The following is a 26,441-nucleotide window of genomic DNA, read 5'->3' as shown; positions in this document are numbered from 1 at the left end:
AAAATTAAATTGGAAAAGTACATGGTTACAATATATACTATGGCTAATGACATCACATATAAATACTAGATTTATTCATGTTAACTGTTCCTACCATTGGAATAAATGATAGTGTTAATTCTTATAGTTAAATATTGAAAATTTTTAATAACTCTTAATCACAACTTGTTCAATGTAACGAGATCATTCAAAAAATAACTTTCGTGCCGATTCTGTTGATTATTTGCTTATGTGATTACTGACTACAATTTCGCTATCCTTTTAAACGCGATTCAAGAGAAAGAGAGCGCGATAGATAAGTCATGTAGTTTTATAGCACAGTTTACAGATTGTTTACAATATTAATGGAAACCAAGAGGCACCAAAAGAAAGTATTTGCTCTATACTTTATCAAAGGACAAGGGCCGGTCCTGTCTCCAGTCTAGTATGTAAATATGATAGATCGTATGAGCCCATCACGGACGGAGTCGCTGCTGTGTCCAATGCCGAAGTTGAAGAAAACGGATTCCGCGGCGACTTGCTGCGCGCACGTGCCCATGGGATACCATCCCACCTTATTGAACACTATACCCACTTTATATACCTGTAGACAAACCACAAAAGTGCTGTTTTAGAATTTCATTTTTATTTATCAAAATTTATATTGTTTTTACTCAATAATTCTTTTGTATAATAGGCTATTTGACTGGTTTTTAAAATCCATTTTATATTATTTAGTAGATGTTAAGGAACCCAGTTCAATTTGATTTTTTTATTTCTAGTAAATATTTGCCGAAAAATATCATATTAAAAATTCCATACTTAAAAGGGAAAAAACGCGCGAAAACGCTACTTGGACAATATGGCGCTGCAATGGGGTCGGTAAAGTCACTTTGCTGTATTTTAATCTGTGGTACATATAGTAGAAAAGCAAGGTTTACAAGAAAGTGACTTCATCATAAGCACGGCCAATCAGGAGCGTTTTGTGTCACGTGACAAACGTTTTAAAATTTGCATTTTTATTTATTGATTTTTGAATAAATTACGTATTATTTTTAAGTTTTGTTACTAAATAACCATATTTAAACTCATAATATACACTGATTACAATAATTCACAATTTATTTTTCGCACTGTCAAATAGCCTTATTCTTAGCAATTTTTTGACGACCTAAATGGTCGTGTGGTGTGTACACCGGTTTTCATGGGTACGCCACTCTGAGGTCCCGGGTTCGATTCCCGGCCGAGTCGATGTAGATTATCATTAGTTTTCTATGTTGTCTTGAGTCTGGGTGTCTGTGGTACCGTCGTTACTTCTGATTTCCATAACACAAGTGCTTCAGCTACTTACATTGGGATCAGAGTAATGTATGTGATGTTGTCTCATATTTAATTAATTATTTAATTAATTTAGCAATCTTGATACGAATAAATAATGTGTGTGTTGTTGTTATATGTTACACCTTAATTATTTAATTAATTTAGCAATCTTGATACGAATAAATAATGTCAGTGTGTTGTTGTGTGTTGTCACCTTGTTGCGCTGTATGTAGACGCGGCGGTTGAACATGATGTCTAGCAGGTGTCGGTAGGGCACGCGGTTGGTGTAGTGCGTGTAGGACAGGCGCGCGCCGTCCGCGTCCAGCAGGTGCGCGTACAGCAGCTCCGAGTAGCCGCCCGCGCCGCCCGCGCCCCCCGCGCCGCCGCTCTCCTCGCTCGGCGCCTGCGTCGGCACCTGCACGACACCATTCATTTATAAATATCTTTTTTATTTATAAATAATACTAATTATTTATAAATATTTATAAGTAAATGTTATGTACACTTGTCATTGACGTACATATCTGATGTTTTAATATAGTCACTTTAACTGTAAATTTTCAATATGTATGTTGTAAGTGTGCTTGTTGTAAATAAATAAATAAATAAATAAATATCACGGCGCCACTGTATTTTGAGAGCATCAAGAAACGTCAAATGCGGTTATGATATCAGATAGCAACCTTTTTTTTTTAAATTATGGTGGTTTCGACGTCTCTTCGCTCTGACGCGACTTCAGTCTCTTTTGTAAGCGAAGTCAAAACGGTAAACAATCCTTTTGCATATCACAGAAACAAAACGTGCCTGGTGGAGCGTCTTTACCTGAGTTGATTGTATTACTGATAATATTTCGTTTTAATAATTATTGGATATTGTAAAACAACCTCATACACGTTATTTTAATTCTCTTCGCCCGACAACCCACGATCGCTCGGCGGCCACATATGGGAACCAAAAATAATGATAACGGCAATGTGCCGTTAAATATATAAATATATTATTAATAATTTGTCATCATACTCGTAGCCTTTTTTTCATTTTGTGTACTCATTTACTTAGAACGAAAATAAATATATCTGATTGTCAATATAGATCTAAAAAAGTTTTTACTTGGTAGTAGGGCTTTGTGCAAGCTCGTCTGGGTAGGTACCACCCACTCATCAGTTATTCTACCGCCAAATAACAGTACTCAGTATTGTTGTGTTCCGGTCTGAAGGGTAATTGAGCCAGTGTAACTACAGGCACAAGGGACATAACATCTTAGTTCCCAAGGTTGGTGGCACATTGACGATGTAAGGAATAGTTAATATTTCTTACAGCGTCATTGTCTATGGGTGATGGTGACCACTTACCATCAGGAGACCCATATGCTCGTACCCCTACCGCAGCCAAAAAAAATGGTTTGCAAATTTAAGAAAATATATATATAATATATATGTATGTATGTATTAAAAAAGATTGTTACCTGAACACCAAGCACATAGATGTTTTTATCGACCATGAATGTAACGGAGCAGTCCAGGGCGCTTGTATTGAGGCAGTCTGTGTGCTGCACTATGGCTCGCTGGCAGTAAATCTTGTGCATGTTGTTGCTGTGCATCTCATCCATCACCACCAAGCCTGACATTGGGTTGGGGATTGAATAGGGTGCTCGTACACCTGTTACAATAAAAATTACAATTTTTATTTAAAATTCCAAAGCATAAACCAGCATTATTGTAAAATACAATTTGTTTATATAAAAAATGGTGTTTTAGAAACTTCTTGGAACTGACCATCCTGTCGGGAGGGGCGCGGGTAGGTGACGCAGGGCTGCGGGCGGGACAACTCTGGGGCGCACCACACCTGCTCCACTGCCACTGGACTGGGCGTGTCCACCGTGAATGTAGGCATCTGCATTACAATTGGACTTTGTCAATAAATAAGTATTACGGAACATATGTATTGTAGTAATTTTTATTTATGAATACCAATTCGGGGCGTTGACGTCTTATATGCTGGCAGATATTCAAACCAGGCAGCAAACTAGTCCCGAGTATATGACATATGAGGATAGGAGTAACAGCGTTAAAAATGCTGCATCAATCCCTTAAAGTTTTAAAACTATATATATAGTACGACACAACTTAGATGTCCATCGGCAAAATTCGTAAAATCGATTACATCCGAATTAAGTACGCTATCCCAAATTATCAATATTTATTTCTCACGCGAATATGATCTTTGCACAAACGTAATAACTTGTAATATCATATGAACTAATATATCCGTCGATTTACGTGCACTTACTTTCTCTGACGCGTGAATCTATAGCGACGAATAGCGTCGAATGGCGCGATAGGGAGCTATTTCTATTGGTTGTGTAAATCGGCAGTAATCGGTTTTATTTTCATTCCATTGCATTTTCCGATGCTACATCTAATTTGTGTCGTACTATACGTTATTAATAACGAGATTATATAAGTCTGCCCTCACATTACAGGGGGGTCCTCCCCCAATGAGTTGTTTGCGAGGCACGCGCGAGGTTGAGAAGCCGGCGGGCAGCGGCACGTCGGTGCTGGTAGACAGAATGTTCATGAGCACGGCGAAGGCCTCCGACTCGCTGAGCAGCGCCGAGCGCGCCGGGCCGGCCGCGAACTGCTGCGGCGACAGCGTCAGGAAGCGGATCTTCTCCACTGCGCTCCGAATCGACACTTTTTCTTTATGCTCTGCAAAATAAGACATAAAATTCATTAAGAAAGTATCTTCAAAGAAAATTATGAAGTGTAGTAAAGTAAAGTAAAGTAACAGCCTGTAAATTTCCCACTGCTGAGATAAGGCCTCCTCTTCCATTAAGGAGAGGGTTTCGAACGTATTCCACCACGCTGTTCCAATGCGGGTTGGTGGAATGCACATGTGGCAGAATTTCGATGAAATTAGACACATGCAGGTTTCCTCACGATGTTTTCCTTCACCGCCGAGCATGAGATGAATTATAAACACAATTAAGCACATATATATAGTGGTGCTTGCCTGGGTTTGAACCCGCAATCATCGGTTAAGATGCACGCGTTCTAACCACGGGGCCATCTCAGCTTGAAGTGTAATAATATGAAGTGTAATAATAAAGTTATTAAATATTGTTGAACGAAAATGAAGTGACGTCACCGGACAGACGACGAAGCGTTACGGCCATATTATTTGAGACAGATGATAAAAAGATTGATTTCAGTTGCATATTTAAAGTATTGTTTTTTGTTTTTGTTATTTTTATTAAATATAATTGTGTTTGTTTGTTAATAGTATTTTGGTAAATAGTAATTTATTTATATATATTGCAAGTTTGTATAATTAATCCAGAGTCTTTGAACAAATTTTTGTTTTCCAATTAACACTGAAAGATTATAACATGTAAAATAATAAAATGTTAAATTAAAATTGGCTGCTCCATGTGGTTTAACACTTATTACTGATTCAATCCCACACCACCTTTCCCAGGATCTAAATTTATTTCATTTTTATTTTCATTTTTTATTAAAATTATTTACCTGTCTTAGGTTTCTTGTTGTGTTCAATTGGAGGTGCTGTGGTATCCGAATCACTGGCCCGACATGTATCCATTACTGTCTCAGGACTGCTCTCGGCACTACTATCAACATTAACCACCTGAAAACATATCCTTATCAGCAACTTCAGGTTGTAGAACCAGTTTACACAAGCTTGGGTTAAAGTGTTACACAAGATGAACAATAATATACTTTTCTTGTTAAGCTTTATGAAGAAATGGGCTAAACAATCTAACACTAAAATACTTTGTGAAAAATCACATTGGGGAATACCAATTCAAATAGAATTGTATTAGTACATATATTTTTAAGAGTATAAACAACATGGGTCAACATCAACTTTCATAAGATCATGTTAAAAGCAACATTAATACATTAGCTTAAAACACCAGACATATGATAGTCATTAAAACAAACATACTCTTCAGCTGTACATACTACAAATACAATAAATATACTGGAGACAGTTTTATTTACAAACAAAGAACACAATTTTATTTTATTCATCCAATACATTAAAAAAACATTAATTAATAGTCCTATCCAAAAAAAGACTATTAGATTTGTTTTTGTTTACAGTTTCGCATTTCATTTATCAAAATACCTGTTCCTTTTCCTGAGAAGTAGATGGAACTGGGCTCTTTTGCCTGTTCTCAGATGCACACTCTCTAGGTGGACTAACACTTCTCTCGGTCCTCTTTTCTAGGGCTTTTGCATACCTAAAAGCATACAACACATTATTAAATAATATAATATTATTTTGTTACTCACACTTAATTGATATTGTTAATCTCTATGTAGAAGAATAAGTAATAGTAAATAAGCTATAGAAACTATTAACTTATACAGGAGATGCAGCAACAGATAGTACTTTGTTTTTTTTTTCAACTGGTTACCATCACCCATAGACAATGATGCTGTAAGATATACTAAGTATTCCTTAAATCGTCAATGCGCCACCAACCTTGGGAACTAAGATATTATTTCCCTAGTGCTTGTAGTTACACTGGTGTACTCACCCTTCAAACTGGAACACAACAACACTGAGTACTGTTGTTTGGCGGTAGAATAACTGATGTGTGGGTGGTACCTACCCAACAGGCTTACAAAAAGCCCTACCACCAAGTAAAAACTACATTATTGATACACTGAGAGTAATATAACATGTCCTGCATAATTATTGACTAATTCACCAGAAGGATATGGTCATAAACAATATATTATAGACTATTTTTAACCCCGAAATAACAACTTTGATTAATTTCAACTTACCTAACAGCTGCTTCAAACAGATCCAGCTCACTGTCAACATTAAGATGATCCAAGGAGAAGACCGTGATTACTGTATTTAATTCAACCTCTTCAAAACTGCTGTCATTTAATACCTCCTTAGTATTTGTGCTGATAATCTAAAAAAAATAAAAAACTACTGTGATGTTCTCTATTCACTTCTTTCTTTCATTCTTGAATTTATATTCAAAATGGTCAATAAAAAATAACTCTTTAAAATTAATTAATAACTATTTTTTTACTTTCTAATTGGAATTTTAAATAGTTACATGATAATGACCTTTTCAAAAAAAAAGTTTTTTAAGAAACTTTACAACAATAATATGTAGGATATGTTACCTGAATACATTTTTCCATTAAAACATTTTCTTCAAACAGTCGAGCAAATTCATAGGCTCTACATGCATTTCTTGGATACAGATCAGACCAAAGGTACCTTGTGCACTCTTTAACCAAATGAGGTAGCATATATTTCTTGGCTCCATAACACAATTCACAAGCCTTGTCAAATGAACTGATGTTTATATTACCTGTGTATATGTACCTAAAATGTCATTTTGATTATAACAAAATTTAGATATTCTAAAATATATACTTAAACTAATGCAATAAACACACAAAAGTTTTTCATACTTACTCTAATAAAGCTTTAAATGCATCTATTTGGACATCAACAATAGGTATACTCTCATTTCGTTCAGCCATACCGCCATAGAACATAGCTTCAAAAACTGGCGATGCCATAGCGAGTATCAATTTGTGACCAGCAAGGACTACCTGGTTAGGCTCCGTGCCTACTAAGAAAGTGCAATCAGACCATTGCCCTGACTGGAGTAGATAAGCACCTCTCTGTTTTAGCTCCGTACATTCCAGCTGCCAATCCGTTGGTGCAGCTCCCATTGTAACTTATAACTAAGCTTTTTGCGATACTAAAATAAATAATAAGTAGTCTCAAAGACTAAATTCAAAGAAATTAATTTCCCTACTGAATGAAATATTTATTTACTGCAACTGTACTCTTTTGGCAATGACAGATGCGGCCTTCGAAATAATTTTATGTAACCGTTAATTGTCAAAACAGTTTCGTACAAACACCGAGAAACAGATTTTTCCTGAAAATATTTAAATTGCACATTTAAAATTTTTGTTCAGAACAAATGATATAATATATCTAAATAATTTTTATATATAGTGTTTTAAGATATTATTAGATAAATATAATATAATTGATAAGTTAGCCATTATTAGATAAAAGCTTAAAAGTATTATAAAGTAAAAAATTCATTACCTTCAATACTTAATCTAATATGTTATGACTATGATTATCAGTGTTATAAGTTAACATCTTCGATTATAAGCATGTTACATGCTGTTTCAAAACCCTTAAAATACAAAACAAATAAATCCTGTTGTGTAGTTTGAAACTCATTTCCAAACATAATCGATAAAGAATGTCAGTTGTCAAATATTTCTCGTATACGATTTGGGATGCTAGAGTTATGTCAGAACAATAATTGTATTGGTGTTAAACCAATTGGATATAATATTTAAAATGAATCACGAGGAGATAAAATCTGTGGTACAGGAAAAGTTTCTATCGAGTGAACGAGTAACAGCATTTCTATGCGATGCAAAAGTGCTCCACCCGGAATGGGTAAAAAAAGACAGGCTCTTAGCAATCGTGGAATATGGAGATGAGAAAGCTGTTTTTTGTTTATTTACGTCATGTTACCCACCGAAATCCTTCACGGACTTATCCATAGAAATAGTACTGCCAATTGACAATAGTTTTAAGTGTGAAATAGACAACAAACCTTCAGATCCGGAGGCAATTTTGTACCTGAATTTACAGTCACGTAATAATAAATTTAAGTTCGAAATCCAAATGACTCCTCGCGTAGATAACTTTGTGGATGATTTGTTTCGAGGTATAGAAGCTGTTAACAAAGTACATATACAGCCAGAGTTTGTTTGGCTGAAAAAATATAATGGCAAAAATGAAGATGACATCCTAGCTCATAGCCTGGTCGTCCCTCGGGGTGGAGTCACACAACCACAGGCTCCCGTAGCAATCAGAGAGAGTCTCATAAAGCGGAAGATGTGTGATAAAGAATTTGATTATACATTTACCAAAAAATTTACAATATTCTGTGGGACTTGGAATGTCAATGACAAATCACCTGTAATACCACTCAAGGATTGGTTATGTGTAGATAAAGAGCCTCCTGATATTTACGCAGTTGGTTTTCAAGAATTAGATCTCTCAAAGGAAACTTTTCTATTTGATCAAACGCTTAGAGAAGATGAATGGTACCATGCCGTTGTGAATTATGTTGATAAAAGAGCTAAATATGTCAAGGTAGAAAAAGTAAGGCTTGTGGGTATGTTGCTGATTGTTCTTATCAAAGAGAAACACTACTCTCATGTCCGTAATGTCATCTGTGACACAGTCGGAACAGGTATTATGGGTAAAATGGGAAACAAGGGTGGAGTTTCAATAAGGTTTGACTTACATAATACCTCTATATGTTTTGTTAATTCTCACTTAGCTGCACATGTTGAAGAGTATGAAAGGAGAAATCAAGACTTCAGAGATATTTGTAATAGAACAAGATTTGCACAGCTTAACCAACAGCCAAAAGCTATTAAAGATCATGACCACATCTACTGGCTGGGAGATCTTAATTATCGTATCACTGAACTAGATCCGCAAAGTGTTAAAAAGTTTGTCAGTGAAAATAATTTTGCACCTGTATTGGAATGGGATCAGTTAAAACAACAGCATAAGAACAGTAATGTATTTGCTGGATACTTAGAGGGTATCATTAACTTTAAACCAACTTACAAATATGATCCAGGAACTGACAATTGGGATTCAAGCGAGAAAAACCGTGCACCGGCTTGGTGTGATAGAATATTTTGGAAGGGTGATAACATCACACAGCTAGCTTACAGAAGTCATCCATCATTAAATATCAGTGACCATAAGCCTGTGTCCGCAATGTTCACCTCAGAAATCAAAATAATTGATGAGGAAAAATACAGGAAAGTGTATGAGGAAGTCATAAAACAATTAGATAAACTTGAAAATGAACTCATACCACAAGTAAAGGTTGATGTGACCGAAATAGACTTTGGCACAGTTAGGTACTTAGAACTGCAAGTAAGAACAATTACAATAAAGAACACTGGCAAACTGCCTGTGGAGTTTGAATTTATCAAGAAACTTGATGAAGCAAATTTCTGCAAAGAATGGCTTATTGTTGAACCTTACAAAAAATGTATATGTGCTGATGAGTCATGTGAAATCCAACTGAAGGTACTTATAAATAAAACTTCAGCATGTAAAATGAATGCTGGAACTGACAAATTGTATGACATTTTAGTTCTCCATTTATATGGTGGGAAAGATATTTTCATCACAGTAAATGGAACCTACCAAAGAAGTTGCTTTGGATGTTCTATTGAAGTGCTAGTCAACTTAAACATCCCAATAAGGGAAGTTCCTGTTGGAAAACTCATAGAACTTGAAAGCAAGAGAGATCAATGTGTTTCCAACCAGTCAACATATTCTATACCAAAGGAAATATGGTTTTTAGTTGACCACATTTATCTTCATGGCTTGAAAGAGCCCAACCTGTTTGAACAGCCAGGTTTACATTCAGAAGTTTTGCAAATAAGAGACTGGTTGGATAGTGGGTCCATAGATCCCATACCAGGAAGTATACATTCTGTTGCTGAAGCCCTTCTCTTATTATTAGAGAGCACAGCAGATCCAATTATCCCCTATAATCTCCAGTCTGTGTGTCTCAGAGCATCTGCAAACTATTTACAATGTAAGCAGATAATTATGGAATTGCCTGAGTTTAGAAAAAATGTCTTCCTATATTTATGCGAATTTTTACAAGAGGCTTTACAGCACAGCGCCGAAAATGGTTTAGATTCAAAAACTTTATCGACTCTTTTTGGTGCGATATTTCTAAGAGATAATCCTAACTTGATGCAAGAGCCGCAATCTCGGATAAACAAACAAGTTATAGACAAAAAGAAGGCTCAGTTTGTTTACCACTTCCTGATAAATGATCACAGTGACTTAATATTTTCCAGATAGTTATGTTGATAATGTAAATATTTATTTTAGTTATTGTAATACTCACAACATTCTTCATTAATTACTTTAGTTTTATTTATTTCTAGTTATAACATTTAAATGTCGACAAATTCATATATTACAATTGACAATTTTCTTTATGTAATGGATGTATAGCAAAGGGGCATTTATAGAAGTTTAGACTTTTCTCATGAATTACATACCTGTAGAATTGTTTAGTTATTATTATAATTACAACGAATACTTATACCAAGTGGCCAATCAAAAAAGTTTTAAGGATAGTGTTTATTTAATGTTAATATATCCATGAAACCATTTTATATATAAAAGAAAATACCTATGTATTTAAATATTAGTTGTATTTATGAAAACATTTTGATATGATTTATCAAACTACATGTATACCTTTTATATGTAAGTGACGCATATATAATAGTGTCAACATGTTATTGCTACTAAATGACTGTAAAAGTAGGTATGATGTAGATGGCGTTCGTAGAATATGTGATCATACAGAAATAGTTCAAAACATATTAGTTTATTGTAATTTGATTCCCATTTTATTAACTTATTATATATATTTATATTATTTGATTATTTGACATGTTTGTCCTTATTTACAATAATATTTCATCTATCATAATAATTCCATCAATTAATTTCTTGTGCTTAAAACTGAATACGAAATATAAATGAAAATCTGTTAGAAAAATATAAAAAAACCAAGGCTATTCATTGTATTTCACAATCATTAATGAAAGTTATTGCTACTAATTGAATATTACCAATATAAAATTGTATATCAAGAATAAGATAGGTGGCCTAAACTTTGAATGAAACATTTTATTCGATTATTGTAATTAAATATTGACTTTTGCTTAAAATGTTTTACTTAATATTTACTAAATCAATGTATTTAATATCTATGAAGTGATACCTAATGTAACAACACTTATACAAATCTATTTGTTATTATTTATTAAACAATGAAACACTTTACTTGTAATTATTTTATAATCTTGTTATAAGATTATTTTATTTTTTTGTTGCACTTTTACTTCTAGGAAATGTTAGTTAATAAAATAAAAATGTTATTCTATTAGGAAACTAAACAAGTCAGTATTGTGCATATTCTTTTAACAAATAATTAGTAAACAAGATTACAAACTATTACTTACATTGTAATAATTTGGTAATGATTTATAAGATTTAAAAAAAAAATCCAAAATTATTAACGATTAAATATATTCAAAAGCTGACTTCAGAGAGTAGGCACTACACACAGGTATATTCAAAAATAATGAAATAAAAAAAATAGGTGAAAGGTACATACTTAAATTGTCTGATATTACAAGTGAATTCTACTTCTACCAGTTTTCAACTGAAGATTTGTTTTTCTTCTATTCCAAGCAACATTGTCATCAAGGTAAGATATATAAATTGACTACTACATCAAGGACAACAGCAATTATATTGATGAATTCTCTCCAAGAACTTAAACCTTTTCTTCAGTTTCAGGTAATACAAGAGAAATCCATTTTTTGTTTATTTATAAATACGTTTTTATTGTACGGCATTTGTTTTGCTTACCCTACCTAAGCTAAGCCAGCTTATATTGTCAATTATGACGTCACAATACGGGGTCATCAAAAAAGATTCTTCCCCCTAAGACTTACTTCTAATGATATAATAAGGCTAAATGTCGATTAAAACCGCTTAGAGATTTTATCGTAAAAAATAATAATTAAGAGAACATTTCCAATATAAAATATGTATATAAACAATTTTTATTTCCTTAATTTTATTTATATTATATTTTGGTACTCATACTCTTTTCATACAGTATTTTATACTTTTATTTTGTTAATAAAAATCCTGTATATTTGATTCCCGTTTTGAGGGGATAACCCTCAAGTTGCCATCATCGTCAAATGGTGAAAGTATTCCAAAATAAACTCTTTCGAACAAAGAATTGGGACGACAAAAAAATCAATGGCTTTTTTCTTTTCTTACTTATTTTCTTAGGTTTTGTAACAATAATAAGTTTTATTTTAATTTGAAACTTCTATTTCCAAAATTCGCTTGATAGTAATGTTGATTAATATTCCAGATCGGTACAGATTAATTGGGTCCAGTAATTGAAATTGTGATTATGTGCAATAAATTTATGTGAAGAATGCAATTTCTATATTATAAGTATGTTTCTTAGTTTTTAGAAGACATACGTATAATATAGAAACGCTGGTACGGTGGCGACTGATAACCACTTTTTAATGATTTTATATAATCAAGTTTATCATTACGCCGAATCATTTAACCATCATCAAAAATTTTACCGAATAGATTTCTAACCCTAAAAAATATATTTATAGAAACTACATTTTAAATATCCACAGTTATGAATAAATAACAAATAATAGTTTAATTTTTGAACAATATTATTTTTTTTTATTTTATAAGCTTCTTTTACATAGAATATGCAATATTTTGAACGCAGCTTCCTAGATCCTCGATCGATTTAATTGATGTGAAAGAGCGGCAAATTTAATTTCGACCAATTGTAAGCGTGCTTGAACCGTTATGTCAATCGGTGTCACTGAAGTTCAATCATATTTACAATAACAACGATTTCAACGACCAAGGTTTTTCAATACTTCACATCCTGCCTTTCTTCAGTTCAAATTCAATTCGTAACTGTTTCAACGGTGCACAATACAAAGTTAAAAAGCAGGCGCGGGTCAAAAATTTCATACAGTTTGCTGAGCATTTGTATTAAGCGGACGTGATCATACAGACTCCTGCTTTTCTTTGTTTGAAGAAACTCTTTCACAAAAACAATGGAAGTTGAAACTAAATGTGAGTAAATACTTTTAAACTATGATTTTTCTATCCTTAATATAAATTTAAAGAATATTTTTATTTACTAAATAAAATGGCTTCTTACGAAAATATATTTATATTTTTTAATAAATACCGCTCATTCTAATAAACAATAAAAGTTTATACTTACGTATGTAACCGACTGTTTAAAACGAATTAAGAAACATTATTTATTAGGAATGCTTAAATATTAACAACGTTAAAGTGAATTAAATATATTATTTCAAATGATACTTAAAATAAATATCAATGCAATGAATTAAATATATAACAAATGAAATGAGTAACAAATAAAAGTTTTATTTTATATATTATCGCGATGTTACAAATTGGTCAACATACAGAAAGAACAGAAATAAAGAATGAACACACTCTTTATTTTATTTTTTAAACATATAAATTATAAAAGTGGTTGTTTTTTAACCGTCGGCTCTATTTACGTATTCCACATTACTCCTGCGCAGCGCAGTAAGTTCGTGTAACGTGTTTATCCCTTCGCTTAAAGGGATATTTGTTTATAACCCGGTGCATTTTCATTGCACTACAATCTCAGTGCAATACCCATACTCTGTTCTATTTTCAGTCAAACAATGACACCGAGTATTTATTATTAATAGGTATGTGAATAGCTCGTGCACTCTCTTCAACTTTGATCTGACTATACATATTTCTCCTTTCATGTCACTATATCGTTTAGTTCTAACAAAATTCAAGAAAAAAATATGTATTCTAATTTTTTATTATTACGAAATTTAACGAATATTTGTCTCATTGCTTTTTTTGGTTCCCCCGGATGCGACAGTAAACAAGTTTTAACTCTTCTTTTTAGCTCGTCTACGTTTTTTAGTTGTGTCATACCTTAAAATGAATTTTAAAGATAAGCATCTAGAGAACGCTTCCATTATACTTAACTGCTTATTACTAAATTTTTAGCAGTTAATAAAAGGTAATAAGTACATTGGTTGGTAGAAAGTGTATAATTATGACATTGAGTTGTTAGTTCTTAACTATTTGCACAATATCCTGATGCAAATTCCTCCGACGTAGTACCTTAGTTTTCTGGAATAATGTCAATTAAATTAATTCGAATTCGAACCATTCAAAACCCATGAGATTCAGACGTAGCCAGTTTTACTGCATTTTACTATTATGATATAATTCATAACACCTGCGTGAGACATTTAACTTAAATTTGATAATAGATGATTCTCTTCGTCACTAAACTTATTTTACCTTACCTATCTATATTTCGAATACATTCCATCCAATGTTGAATTATTTCGACTTAAAATTTAAATTGCAAATGAGTACCATAAATTACTTGCAACATTTCCCAAAAAAACTAGCCCCCATTTATTTATATCATATTCATATTCCATTGATATGCGGTCAACGCAGTTATTTTTTTTGCAATAAAAGAAAACAGTCTCACAGCCGGCATGCATTTCAAAGGAGTGTCCTTACTCCCTAAGAAAACTACTGTTGTGGTAGTTCGTTTTCCGCCACCATATATGCTGTTGAGGCGATTAACCTTAGTCGACTCTGCATTAAGATTTACGACATCATTTAATATGGGGTAGCTCCTTATCTAAGTATGCATAGTTGTGTTACACGATGAACAGATTAAGGCAGTTTCAAGTCAAATTAAATTCCCTAACTAAAAAACGTAAAAGGCCAACAGCTGTGTACGTTATCAAATAATAATTATTAAATGTATAATTCGCTGTCGTAACATAAACAAAAAGTCATAAATATTTTTTATTTGCCACTTAATTTAACTAACTGTGATTACGGACAAAGCGACCGTTGGTCACAAAAGTTGTCCGTTAGTGACTCACGCGCATCTCTTCCGCGCCTACGCCAATGTTCTATATTTGAAGTTAAAAAAACGTTATAAGGAACGAATCGTCTGCTTATGTCTGACATTTCCTTGCTGAACTAACAAGCGTCTTATGATTGCGAAATCTTAAAAGGAATTACCACTTGATTTATAAACTACTATTATTATTCTAAATACCTTATGGTTGGTGTCTTCTGCTTGTTTATGAATGAAGAAAAAAAAACGTTTTGAAAAGTCATATTTTTATCATAATTTTCTATCTCATTAAGAATCAACAATCTGGAAAATGGGTAAAAGGGGAGTGGCTTTATTTATACGCACAGTATAAATGAGCCGGAAATTGAATGGATTATTTTCTCGCATGATAAATTCTAACATTGACTTTGAACTGTTAATGCGTTATTACTTAATTTCGTTTAACAAAATATAACATTTATTTTAACAAACTACTGATCCAGTCTCACACAGTTAAGATAAAGTTCTGCATATAACAATATCGAAAGACAGATTTGAAAAGACAATTTCTTCTATTGTTGCACATTCTGTTGGCATATGCAACACACCACTGAGGATTATAATCTGATGAATAGTTTAGGATCCTATACAGGACAAACATAGAAAAAATGATTTAAATTAATTGAGACAAATCATTCATTTCATCAATAAAGGAAATAAAAGAGTTACCTTTTAAATATTCACTTGTCATTAAGACGCAATGTGTAATGGAGCGAAGGGAATCCGATATACTTTTTTTTAAGTTTAAGCTTTAGACGCGACGGTTTTAATGCGATTTAATCGTCACGGTTATTTGCAGTCGCTCTCAGTTTAAATAGGACGCACTGAAGTGACTAAATGTAAACAATGGACGTAGATATCACGATATCCTTGGAAGAAATATTTTACATTAACATCTTTATGCGTAAAACTGACGTTTGTTTGCTAGTAATTGCTCCCAGAAATGGCTTGGCTGATTTGGATTAAATCTTTGTTTGTGGTACTCAACATTATTATTGCTCTTTAATAATTTACCTTTTAATAGTTAGCTATTAAAAGGTAAATTATTAAAGAGTCCTTATATATATATATATATGTCCTTTGTGATGCACTCATCATATATTCTACTTTCGAGAATCAATACTTAGTATATGGTATTGAAGGTTCTTGGTGGGTTACCCAAGGCTATTAGCGTATTTTTGCTCTAAAAAATGTTTTTTTTTAACGTTACCAATGTCTTGGCAGTGATGACCACTTACCATTAGGAGGCCTATTTGCCCGTTTGCCCACCTATGCCATATAAAAACGTTAAAGGAGTCGCGAATTTATTAATCCGTGTTTAAATACTGTAAAATGATAGTACCTACATATTATTTCCTTTTCAAGAAATTTACTCTAGACTAATGTATACAAATATAATGTTACGTTGATATAATATTTATTTAATTCATTTCGCGTATTTTATTATCTTAATAAAGTATCAATGTAGGTTATGACTTATTTGAGTTGTTTTCATTAGAAAAAATTCCGAGTACATTGTAGCCATAAAAAATTGATAGCGTTTCTTCCAAGAGAACCCTTAGGTTGACGAGGTAAATGAAAATACAATCGAACGGAGCAAATTTAATTCTCTCGGTGTTTGATGGGGCCGTTTGAAGCGTAACTTCGTTGATTTGTTAATCGCACAATTCTACGTTGTAAAAAAATGTCCGATAGAATTTATAGTTATGACGATATGGAATAATTGTACTTGTACAAAAATTATGTTCTTAATTTAGATCGTAAGTAAATTGAGACAACTTGGTGGAAATTGTTTAGCTTATCTGCAAAACACTTCCAAAGGTTTGGGGGTAATTGAGTTGTGACAATTACGTAATATTGGACGTTGGGTCGCATACAAACCGAAGATCATTCGGCGTTTGTGAAACTCCTACGGGGCACTGTTACCGACCCTACCCTTATTCGAGACGCTCATTATCATCACAATGCAGGTTATCCACGATACGCTCGCTCCAGTGAAAGCAAATATTGACCATTGTCCATTTCGATCCGGACACAAAAGCATTATTTTACTAAATGAGCGGAAATTAAGACGGGGCTGTATTTAATGTTAATGTCTGAATTCACTGTAGCGTCTAAAGTTGGACCTGACCCAGGAATATCTAGGTTAAGAGATATGTTGTAAAAGTTATGTTGTTGTTAAAACCAATACTATATATCTATATGTTTTTCCAAACCCAGCCGAGTTTTTTATTTGCTGTATTAAATTTTCAACAATGTATTCTTTGGCAATTGCTTCTAAAAAGATTACGATATGTCAAAATATACTAGTAAGACTTGGTATTGATTTATAGATCTAGCAATAATTCGCTTTTACAAAGCTTTCCAATTGAATCGATAAAGAAGAGTTGTCATTGCTGCGAGTAATGCTTAAATCACACTGCAGTGTTTGCTGAAATAAATATACACGATTTCTTAAAAAAATGTCATCGAATTTTATCTATATACTAAGAAAAATACATTTTACATACATTTCCAATGTCTTTTGGGTAATTAAAATAATTTTACTTTTAATTATTATAGTTCAATAAAATTAGTGATTGGAGTGCATTCGATACGATAATTTATTATGATAGTATTTACTAGTTCGAAAGTCTGTCCTTATTCGCCATGATTCAGTCACGATATTTTTTTCCGTCGAGACTACAAAGTAATCGTTATAAAAACTATATAAGCAACGTCGATCTGAAACATCACCGTTACTAAAATAATAAAGATTGAGTCAACTTTATGCTACTAATATATCAATCATTTTATAATTAGATGTATGTATATCTCGTTCACAAGAAATAGGATTACAATTGGTCATATCTTCCTACACACCTTTCTACAACTTTTTATATTGTTTAATTGATATTCGCTCTCCATTATAGTCCTAATTGCTTCACTGTAAGATAGTAATTGTTCTGCAATTTCTGACAAGTTTTTGTGCAGCGCTGACTGGATCTCGTACGCAAGGAAAGCTTGTCTGGCGAGTACCAGAAAGGCAAGACGTGGGCGGCAAACCGGCGCCCACACTTGCATATTTACCCAATGCTCCGATGTACCCAATCTGCAAATAAGTTGAAAGGGAATTCCTTACCAAAACGAGGCAACACTCAACTTAAATTTTAGCATTCTTGCACTTACGTTCTTACATTTAGGCTTTATTGTTATGGAGCTGTATTAAACAGGTTCTATATTTAATTCATGAGTTTTTTTTTATTTTACAAACAAAAACAAATAAAATATTTTTATCGACAAAAAATTATTACAAACATACTATTGTTATAACTAGTAGTAGTCTATTTGTAAGTATATCATTTCGTATTAATTTATTTCGAATAGAAGATAAAAATCTCTTTCCAGTACTTATTTTAAAGGTGCATTAATGACTGAAAATCGACATCGGGTAAGTAAGCGCTGTACTATCTCGGGTCATCAAACTTGCATCGGCTTGTTCCGTTGAACGGTTTACCGCGATGTGGTTAAGTTGAACACATGTTCGCCTATAATTGCAACACGGACGATGGCCTTGCTCCACGACGATATGGAGATTCTGACTCATCTCACAAGTGTTTGCTTTGTCTAAAACTCTGTCTAGATTGTGTTAAATCGTAATTAAATGTAACTAGCTCGAGGAACTTATTTGAATAGGGAAATGATTTTTAATTAGCTAGTATTCGTTAAAAGGATACTGTATTCATTGTTTAGTGTTTTTGTTCATTAAATACAGTTTTGTTTTTAAGTTCTTAGAATAAAATTTGTCTAGTAAAGATTATTTTATGGGCGATATATAAACGTACGACGAAAATTGTAGAAAAATTTTTTAAACTAACTTTTAGTAGTTGCTCGCGGCTTCTCTCGCGTTTCAGGGGTTGGTTGTCACGTGTCAAAAAAGTAGTCTATGTCCTCCCTTTGACTTCAAGTTTGCTTTATACGTAATTTCATCAAATTTGGTTTAGTGGTTGCTGGTGAAAGAGCGACAGAGTTTCACATTTATAATATTAGTATAGATTATATTATTTAATCCTGCGTTCAGATATTTACAGTTCAAGTGCAGTTCACATTCAGTCTCAGCTTTCTAATTTTCGAAATAAATAATCCTTGATTACCCCAGCAGTCGTGAATTATGTTATTGCAACGCAACACAGAACTGTAATTTCCCTAACAAACAAGACGTCACATCTGAAGCTAATAATCGCATGGGGAGGAAAGTTTCGTATCCAATGTATGTCCCCTAGTATCATTGTAATTTGATTACGTCTTATTCTCTCAGAGGCATACGAGATTAAAGAGAGCGGTTTCCTCCCTCTGGATTGATACAATTATTTGCAATATTGATGACGAAAACGAGACCGCAATAAATATTTTTATTGAAACTTTCAAAATTTAATAACTTTTTCAATGTATATATGACTACAAATACGTTTTATATACATGTACAATAATCCATTGATCGCTTCGGCATTTGTATACGTGATAAAATATGGTTGAAGTCTCTATTAATATCTCACAGGACTCCTTGTTCATCCTTTAGAATATGCCGAGACAGAACTTCTTATCTTCCCATATTGTGTCAAAGGTTATCTTATTCGGTTTATTACATTGTTGTTTGTACTACTCTGTTAAATACATTTGTGATAAACTAACTTTCCACACGGTTCTGCTTCTTCAGAATTTGATATTTTCTTCAACAGGATAAAAAATTAGTGTTACAAATAATTATTGTAAGAACTTCGATACTCGATTATGACTATAAGAACATTTAGTATTCACAATCGAACGGATTTTGAAACCAGATGTTTAAGTAAGAAACTATGAAACGCGAGGGTTTACTCAGACACTACTCATTCTGGTCCCTTTAGAGAGACTTGAAACCTGTCCACGACACACTATATTTCCGCAATAAAAACAATGCTGAAGGGCCGTAGACTAGGGCACAGACAAAGGGCCGTCTGGATATACTTTTTGCGAGAATCATCATTGTCTGCCACCCTCATTAGTCACGTTCAAAGAGCCACACTTCATTTCACTGCGTTTTTTTCTCTTACAATAGATCTATTCATAATAAAGATTATAAATAAGCGACTCTCGTAGAAAAGCCCAGTTATATAAAAAAGTGTATATTTGTAAGTTTCAAAAATATATACGTAGAATTATCATTAAGGAAACAATGCGATGAAATTATATTCGTCAAATGTAATTTTATCTGAAATGGAAGTATCGTCGTCATCTGAAAGCAAGGGAATTGGTGAAATCCTGAAATATTAATCGGGTTAGTTCAGTTTTAATTCTTTATTCACCCCAAAAGGAAATGTTAATCCGGCGCGGAGCTGTAAAGAATTTAATCAGACCAAGAACATTTGGCAAAGTAACAGAATGTTCAACTTTATCAGACGAGAATGATAAAATAGGCTGGAACTTGTTCTTTACATCTCAATATACATAAATACAATCTGTATAAATCATGACTGCTAAAATAAATACTATTAGTATTTCCTTAACGAAGTTTTGTAATCTTTTTTTTCTGACGAAACATTTAAGTTTGCTAAAAAATAATGGTGTGGAATTGGTACTATCGCATTTTGTTACAATAATTTTTAGGCAAACAAGATTTGATCATTATTTAACATTTTCAGAATGAATAAATTCCGTACTTTAGATCATTTTACGAAAAGAAATAGTAAGCAAAAAGGCTTCTGATATTTATACAGATTTAGATAATACGTACGTTTCTAATGGATTCTTAGCTACCCAAGCGTGGCCGAAAACTTTGTCGGTAATCACAAATATTCCAAGGAATAAAAGAATTCCTAGCTCCATTATTTATTGTATTTGCTTAGTCATTTTAATAGTTATTCGAGTAATATATCATCGTGTTCAAACCAAATACATAAGTATGATAAAAAACGTGACGTTAGTATTTGTTGATTTTTACATAGTTTGATTTCGTTCGAGAAGTATTACTTCTGAGGTTCTTGCCGATCTTTCTTGATAGAATCAATATTCCGATTGGTAGCTTTACCATACAATTAAATTACAGCATTACAATGTAAGTTATATGATAACTTACATAGTAATGCTAAAGAGGGCATAAATAAACTATATTTTGATTGAAGGTACAAAACTATAAAAACGTGAAACCATGAACGAAGTTTAATTTGTATTTTGTGTAATAGCTAGCTGTGTCAGCTAACGGTAATTGCAAACTCGATGGTACAAGCAATTTGTTACAGAGATAAATAGCTCGGGCATTTGTCAAGACACGCCGCTTTTGAAATGTTATGGTGTTATTACCGATGTGTATTATCCGGTTAAATTGTGTTGTTTAATTGAATCATTACCTTTCAACTTTTACCTTTATAAATTGTTATGAATTATTGGTGTTGTTATAATCTATACAAAAGAACGGTTCGTGATATAGTTTCGAAGTCAAACAATAAACCTACTAGTCACTATTATACTTACCTAATAGTCAAAATGACAATGATAACAACAACTATAAATTATACATCATCTAGGGAGAAATCTAGAAATGGTTTAACTAATGGTGGAAACAAATAATAAATGGTAACAAATAACGTTAGTCGCAGGCTCAGAGCCAAAATAAAGCAATATCTGCAAGTAAGTATTTTTGGAATATAAGGAACAAATGTGAGGATCACGACAGACAACGTTCAACGCCTTAGATAACGCGCCATCTGTTTTAAGTATTACTTGAAAGATCTTATCTGAGATTCTTAGAAGGTTACAAGAATGGAAAATAATTTGCAATTCAAAAATTGAATTCTGTGCTACCAGTTTGAGAGTATTAATTTTGTTAGTAAGTAAGAGCAGCATAAATATACAGTGTAAAATATCATATTGTCATCAATACTAATCTTTTCTATCTTTCTGTCTCTCTATTACCATTTCACGACCAAACCACTAAACTGAATTTAATGGTATGATGCATGTATGAAGTCCAAGTAAAGATATACTATTTTATATAACTTATAACTGAGGACCAACCCCTAAAGCGCAAGCGAAGCCATGGTCAGCAACTATTTCGCAATAAAATAATGTTAGTAAGAAGAGGAATTAGAAAAATTCTAATGATAATGATGTTAACAAAAGTAAAACACGTTCTAAATTATATACTGTATATTTTTGAAATACTTACATAAATAGTATAATAACGATTATAAGGTATAGGTGTTATATATATAGGTGTTTCACATCCATCTTTCTCGTGAGCTTCATAACGTGATATAAACGTCTTTCATCTAATTTGCAATTCTCAAACGGGATATTGCAAATTTCATGTAGGTATACGCTCATATAGGAACACCTCACAGGATGTTCAACGGGACATAACACGTGGCTACAAGTATGAATAGAATATAATAGCTATGTACTCACTCGGTGTTAGGGTATTGTGTTAGCCTGTCTGGGCACTACACAATATTGTTGTGTTCTGGTTTGAAGGGTTAGTGATACAATTTTCTAGTGCATCTGTAGCATATGGGATATAACTTCGTAATTCCTGAATATGGATGGTTTCCAAATGGATGGTTAACATATCTTAAAGCGCCAAAGTCTATGAACGAGTGATTAATAATGATCACGTGGTCCATTTGTCAAGCCACCCATCTATTATAAACAAAAGAAACTTTTTCATTACGTTTTATTCATCAAATATAAGCAAAATAATATTCGAAGTGAAAAGTTTTGATATCATCAACAGGAGATCTATCATTTGCGAATGTCGCTTTTCCGCGTAACCCATAGGGCTTCCGCTATTATGTTACATTCGCCGGTTGACCCGACGTTGCGGTTTTTGGCTTCTCAATGTCGGCTTTGATCCAATTTATATGACGATATCTATTTAAGGCTAGCACGCAAACCGATACGTCCATTGATATTGTAACCTGAGGCGGACTATATTGGCAATATGCCGTGTCCAGGCGGTGCAAGTCTACCAGTTATCAAAATAAGCAATGATTCATCAACTTTCATATTATTATCAGAAAACGATAATGTCAATTCTGTAACAAGTAAGTGCATTGCATTAATATAGTGACTTATTATCTCTAGACGCGAGTGAGCTTGGCATACTCCTAATAGTAATCCGATCCAACTCAGTTGTCCAGTGGTTAGGATACGTCGATCTTAATCGGAGACTGTTGAAGTTGTTGGTTTTCATGTGATCAATTTGTGTTAATATTTAATGGCGTACTCGGTGGTAAAGGAAAATATCCTGAGGAAATATACATGTGTAGGGTGAAATATATGCCACGTGTGTAGCTATCAGCATTTGGAATCTTCTCCCCAAAAGAAGAGCCTGTAAAGATGAATGAGAGCCGAGATGGCCCAGTGAATAGAACGCGTACAGCCGATGGTTGCGGGTTCAAACCAAGGCAAGCACCTCTGAATATGTGCCTAATTTGTGTTCATAATTCATCTCTTTGGCGGTGTAGAAAAACATCGCGAGGAAATTCTGCCACACGCGTATTCCAACAGCGCGTTGGAATATGTTCCAGACCTTCTCCTCAAAGGGCTTAGCCCAGCAGTGGGAAATTTACAGGCTGTTTTTGTTCTGTAAAAATGTGTTAATACCTGATGGTTATATCGTATTTTGTAAATCGTGTTTTTCGATTGTTCCGAGTTGTACGCATCGTATAAACAGTTATTCATTAAAACTTTTTGTTAACTGAAAATGTGTCGAGTGAGTAAGCGTATTTTAAATAAAACTGGTCGTTAACTCAACTCGTTCTAAATAATTCATTAAAAGTTTTAACAAAGGAGTACAAACCACTCCTTTATTTACTCGTTCTATCCTTGAAATAGTGGTCTTACTCACCGATTTGCACTCGCAGTGGATTAAACGCGGAAATTTCGCTTTTTTATTGTGTAGGTACATTTACATTCAAAAACGATGTTATAATTTATACATTGACGATACAAAGAATAAAAAGGCACGTTGAACACAATTTATTACGACTTGGCTTTTAATTTTTAGCATAAATAACGCAACAATTTTCATAAATACATATATGTACATAATAAAGGAATATTTATCTACGTATTTGTATTTTTTTATTTCAAGGACCGACACATAACATAATTATTATAATAGTTTAAAAAGTAACGCTATCTTCGCTTCCAAACAAATACCATTAACATCGATTCAATGGTTTGGCCGTGAAAGAGCAAGGGACAGACCGACGGGGTTACTTTCGTATTTATATTATTAGTAGAGATTACCAAATTTATTAAATACTTTCTTAGTAGTGTCGTAGTGTAAACTTTAAAACTGCGGTTAAAGGCTATGTGAAAGAGGTCCCTTTTTAGCATTAAACCGCCTTTATAAAGCTTCCATAGCTCTATTTATGTATTTTAAAAGAGAACTGGCATATTAAAGAAATATAAATATGTTATAGAAGGAATACATTACTTTTGAAATACAAATCTCTCTCGTGTCCCATATTGGTAATAATACCATCCTCATTTAATGTTAGTCACGTCATGAAATATTCATGAATGTAAAAATGTGATATTAATATAACAACTTACATATTCAAATTTCTTTGTTAGCTAGAAAGTTGGTAATGTAAGAACACATGGCGGGGCAGACACTCGCGCAAACGTAGGCGTCTGGCCTTGATCGATCCGTCCGTGCGTGTGTCATTCTCGACGGCTTTCCGAGCCTCCGAGCCCCTTTATAGCATGACAAGTCCTTCACTTGATCTCCGACTATGGATGGTTATATGCAGTGAAATTTTGAGATGAACGAGATTACAACGCTCGTAACATCTTAATACCCCTTTTGAAGGTGTATCTTCAAATGGGTATATTAGTTTCATGCTCTGAATCGATGTTAACACAACGTGAGGGGAAAAATTACGTCTTTATGTTTTCCTTTATTTTACTTAATACAAAATACTATGAAGCATGTCACACCTTACAAGATATAATATTAAAATATTTTTTTACAACTTCTTATATATTAAAACCATATCAATGACCCAAATCGAATAATATTATTTATTCAAAAAGCTCATAAAAGCTTATCAAAGCAGTATTCAATTAAATGAAAAATGTACTGGCTCGGAATGTATGTAAATCGTACTGAGTACAACTGACTGAAGAAATTCAGTAAGTAACTTACTCAGAACAGTAACGTAACTCTTTTCCGCCATAGAATCTCGGACAATATTTTTTCAACGTTCTTAACAACAAATAAAATATTATCTATTTTTATAATATTCACTGGAATATATTTAGATGTTTTTATTCCAATTTGATACTTATATTGATCATTTGTATCTTAAGTAAAAATAAGGGCTTATTTTATCATACCGTATCAACTTTTCAAGTGATAGTCGGAAGAATATAAGGTCACGATAACGAAGTCAAATGTACAAGCTCGTACGAAATAAAATCCCAACCAATATTTGACGTAGTCATTATTTGGTGGAGATCAATCAAACTCAGTGAAGTGAATCGTATAGCGAATGAGACATGGGAAGGAAATGAAGATGTTCCTCAAAGCTGAGACCATTACAATATCACCCCAACCGACCCCTGTATATCGCTAATAATATCAAATTTATATCTCACAGATGTGAAAACTTTTCGAATTGTTATATAAATGAAAACATTTCCTGTATAAAAACAATGTCTATTTTTTATGGTTATTGTTAAGGCTTTTGTTTTTTAACACTGCCTCGAAGGGGTCTGGACTGCTATCTAACAAAGGTTTCAAATTGCATAAGGCTAATAAAATAGACAATAAAGATTGCAAATTAACTGATATAAATAAATAGTAAGATTATAGATCTTAAATGATACTTATACTTTTATATACGAGTACATATCTATGTATGTACTATAATAACCAGGGTTGCCAATAGCATTAGTTGTTTTAAATGAAAGTTTATTAATTTATGACGTAGCTAGGCTATTTCGGCGTCTGACTATTGTATATTTGTATTTATTATTCGATATATTTATGTTTGCAGCATGCCTGTGTCTATTTGCTAACATCGCCATCAATCACGTTAGGAAGGGCGCCGATTATAATGCTTTTTGCAGTATTTTTGTTTTCAACTAAGAACAACGAACTTTGATTTTTGCCACAACAAATAATGTTTAATGATTATAATGCTTTATATGCATTTATTATTTAAATAGTTGATTTGCTATGTACATATTAAAAAAGCCGCTTAGCAGGTATCCCTCAATTGTCAGATATACTACCGTGAAATAGCAATAGTTTATAATGTTGTGTTCTGGTTTGAAGGGTTCACTTACCACGACCCATTTCTAAAAAATAACAAACCCATATTAGTAACTTCCTTATTTTTAAAATCTTCTAAACAGTAAATTGTTGTTCGTAATTAAATTAATAAAAAAGGCAAATTAAAAGAATCAAATATAAGTGGTTAATAAATGTTTT

At 32.9% G+C, this 26,441-nt stretch overlaps 3 protein-coding genes across 4 annotated transcripts in view; 2 read left to right on the top strand and 1 right to left on the bottom strand.

Moving 5' to 3' along the window:
* Positions 1-117: 117 nt before the first annotated feature.
* Positions 118-7,192, bottom strand: LOC124531166. The gene is made up of 10 exons (XM_047105641.1): positions 6,772-7,192; positions 6,474-6,678; positions 6,117-6,253; positions 5,449-5,563; positions 4,827-4,944; positions 3,775-4,007; positions 3,075-3,192; positions 2,765-2,958; positions 1,514-1,714; positions 118-583 (listed from the first exon to the last, which is right to left on the bottom strand). Exons 1-10 carry the CDS (start codon positions 7,032-7,034, stop codon positions 422-424), a joined length of 1,746 nt encoding a protein of 581 aa, XP_046961597.1. The 5' UTR covers positions 7,035-7,192; the 3' UTR covers positions 118-421.
* Positions 7,193-7,577: 385 nt separating this feature from the next.
* LOC124531078 (type II inositol 1,4,5-trisphosphate 5-phosphatase) lies at positions 7,578-10,440 on the top strand. The gene has a single exon (XM_047105530.1). The coding sequence runs from the start codon at positions 7,687-7,689 to the stop codon at positions 10,243-10,245; it is 2,559 nt and encodes an 852-aa protein (XP_046961486.1). The 5' UTR covers positions 7,578-7,686; the 3' UTR covers positions 10,246-10,440.
* A 2,400-nt stretch (positions 10,441-12,840) lies between these two features.
* Positions 12,841-26,441, top strand: part of LOC124531401 (stathmin-4) — a 28,137-nt gene continuing 14,536 nt past the window's right edge. The window contains exon 1 of one of the 2 annotated variants that reach the window (XM_047105977.1): positions 12,841-13,101. In XM_047105977.1, coding sequence (XP_046961933.1) covers positions 13,083-13,101 — 19 coding nt within the window. In that variant the 5' untranslated portion in view covers positions 12,841-13,082. Of the gene's footprint in view, positions 13,102-22,892; positions 23,038-26,441 lie in introns of those variants that run through there. The other variant, XM_047105976.1, reaches the window with a different exon arrangement.

Source organism: Vanessa cardui, chromosome 7 (genome assembly GCF_905220365.1).
Source record: "Vanessa cardui chromosome 7, ilVanCard2.1, whole genome shotgun sequence".
Classification (NCBI taxonomy): domain Eukaryota; kingdom Metazoa; phylum Arthropoda; class Insecta; order Lepidoptera; family Nymphalidae; genus Vanessa; species Vanessa cardui.
Note: the sequence above shows the minus strand (reverse complement) of the source record. Positions and strands in the feature narration are given on the sequence as shown.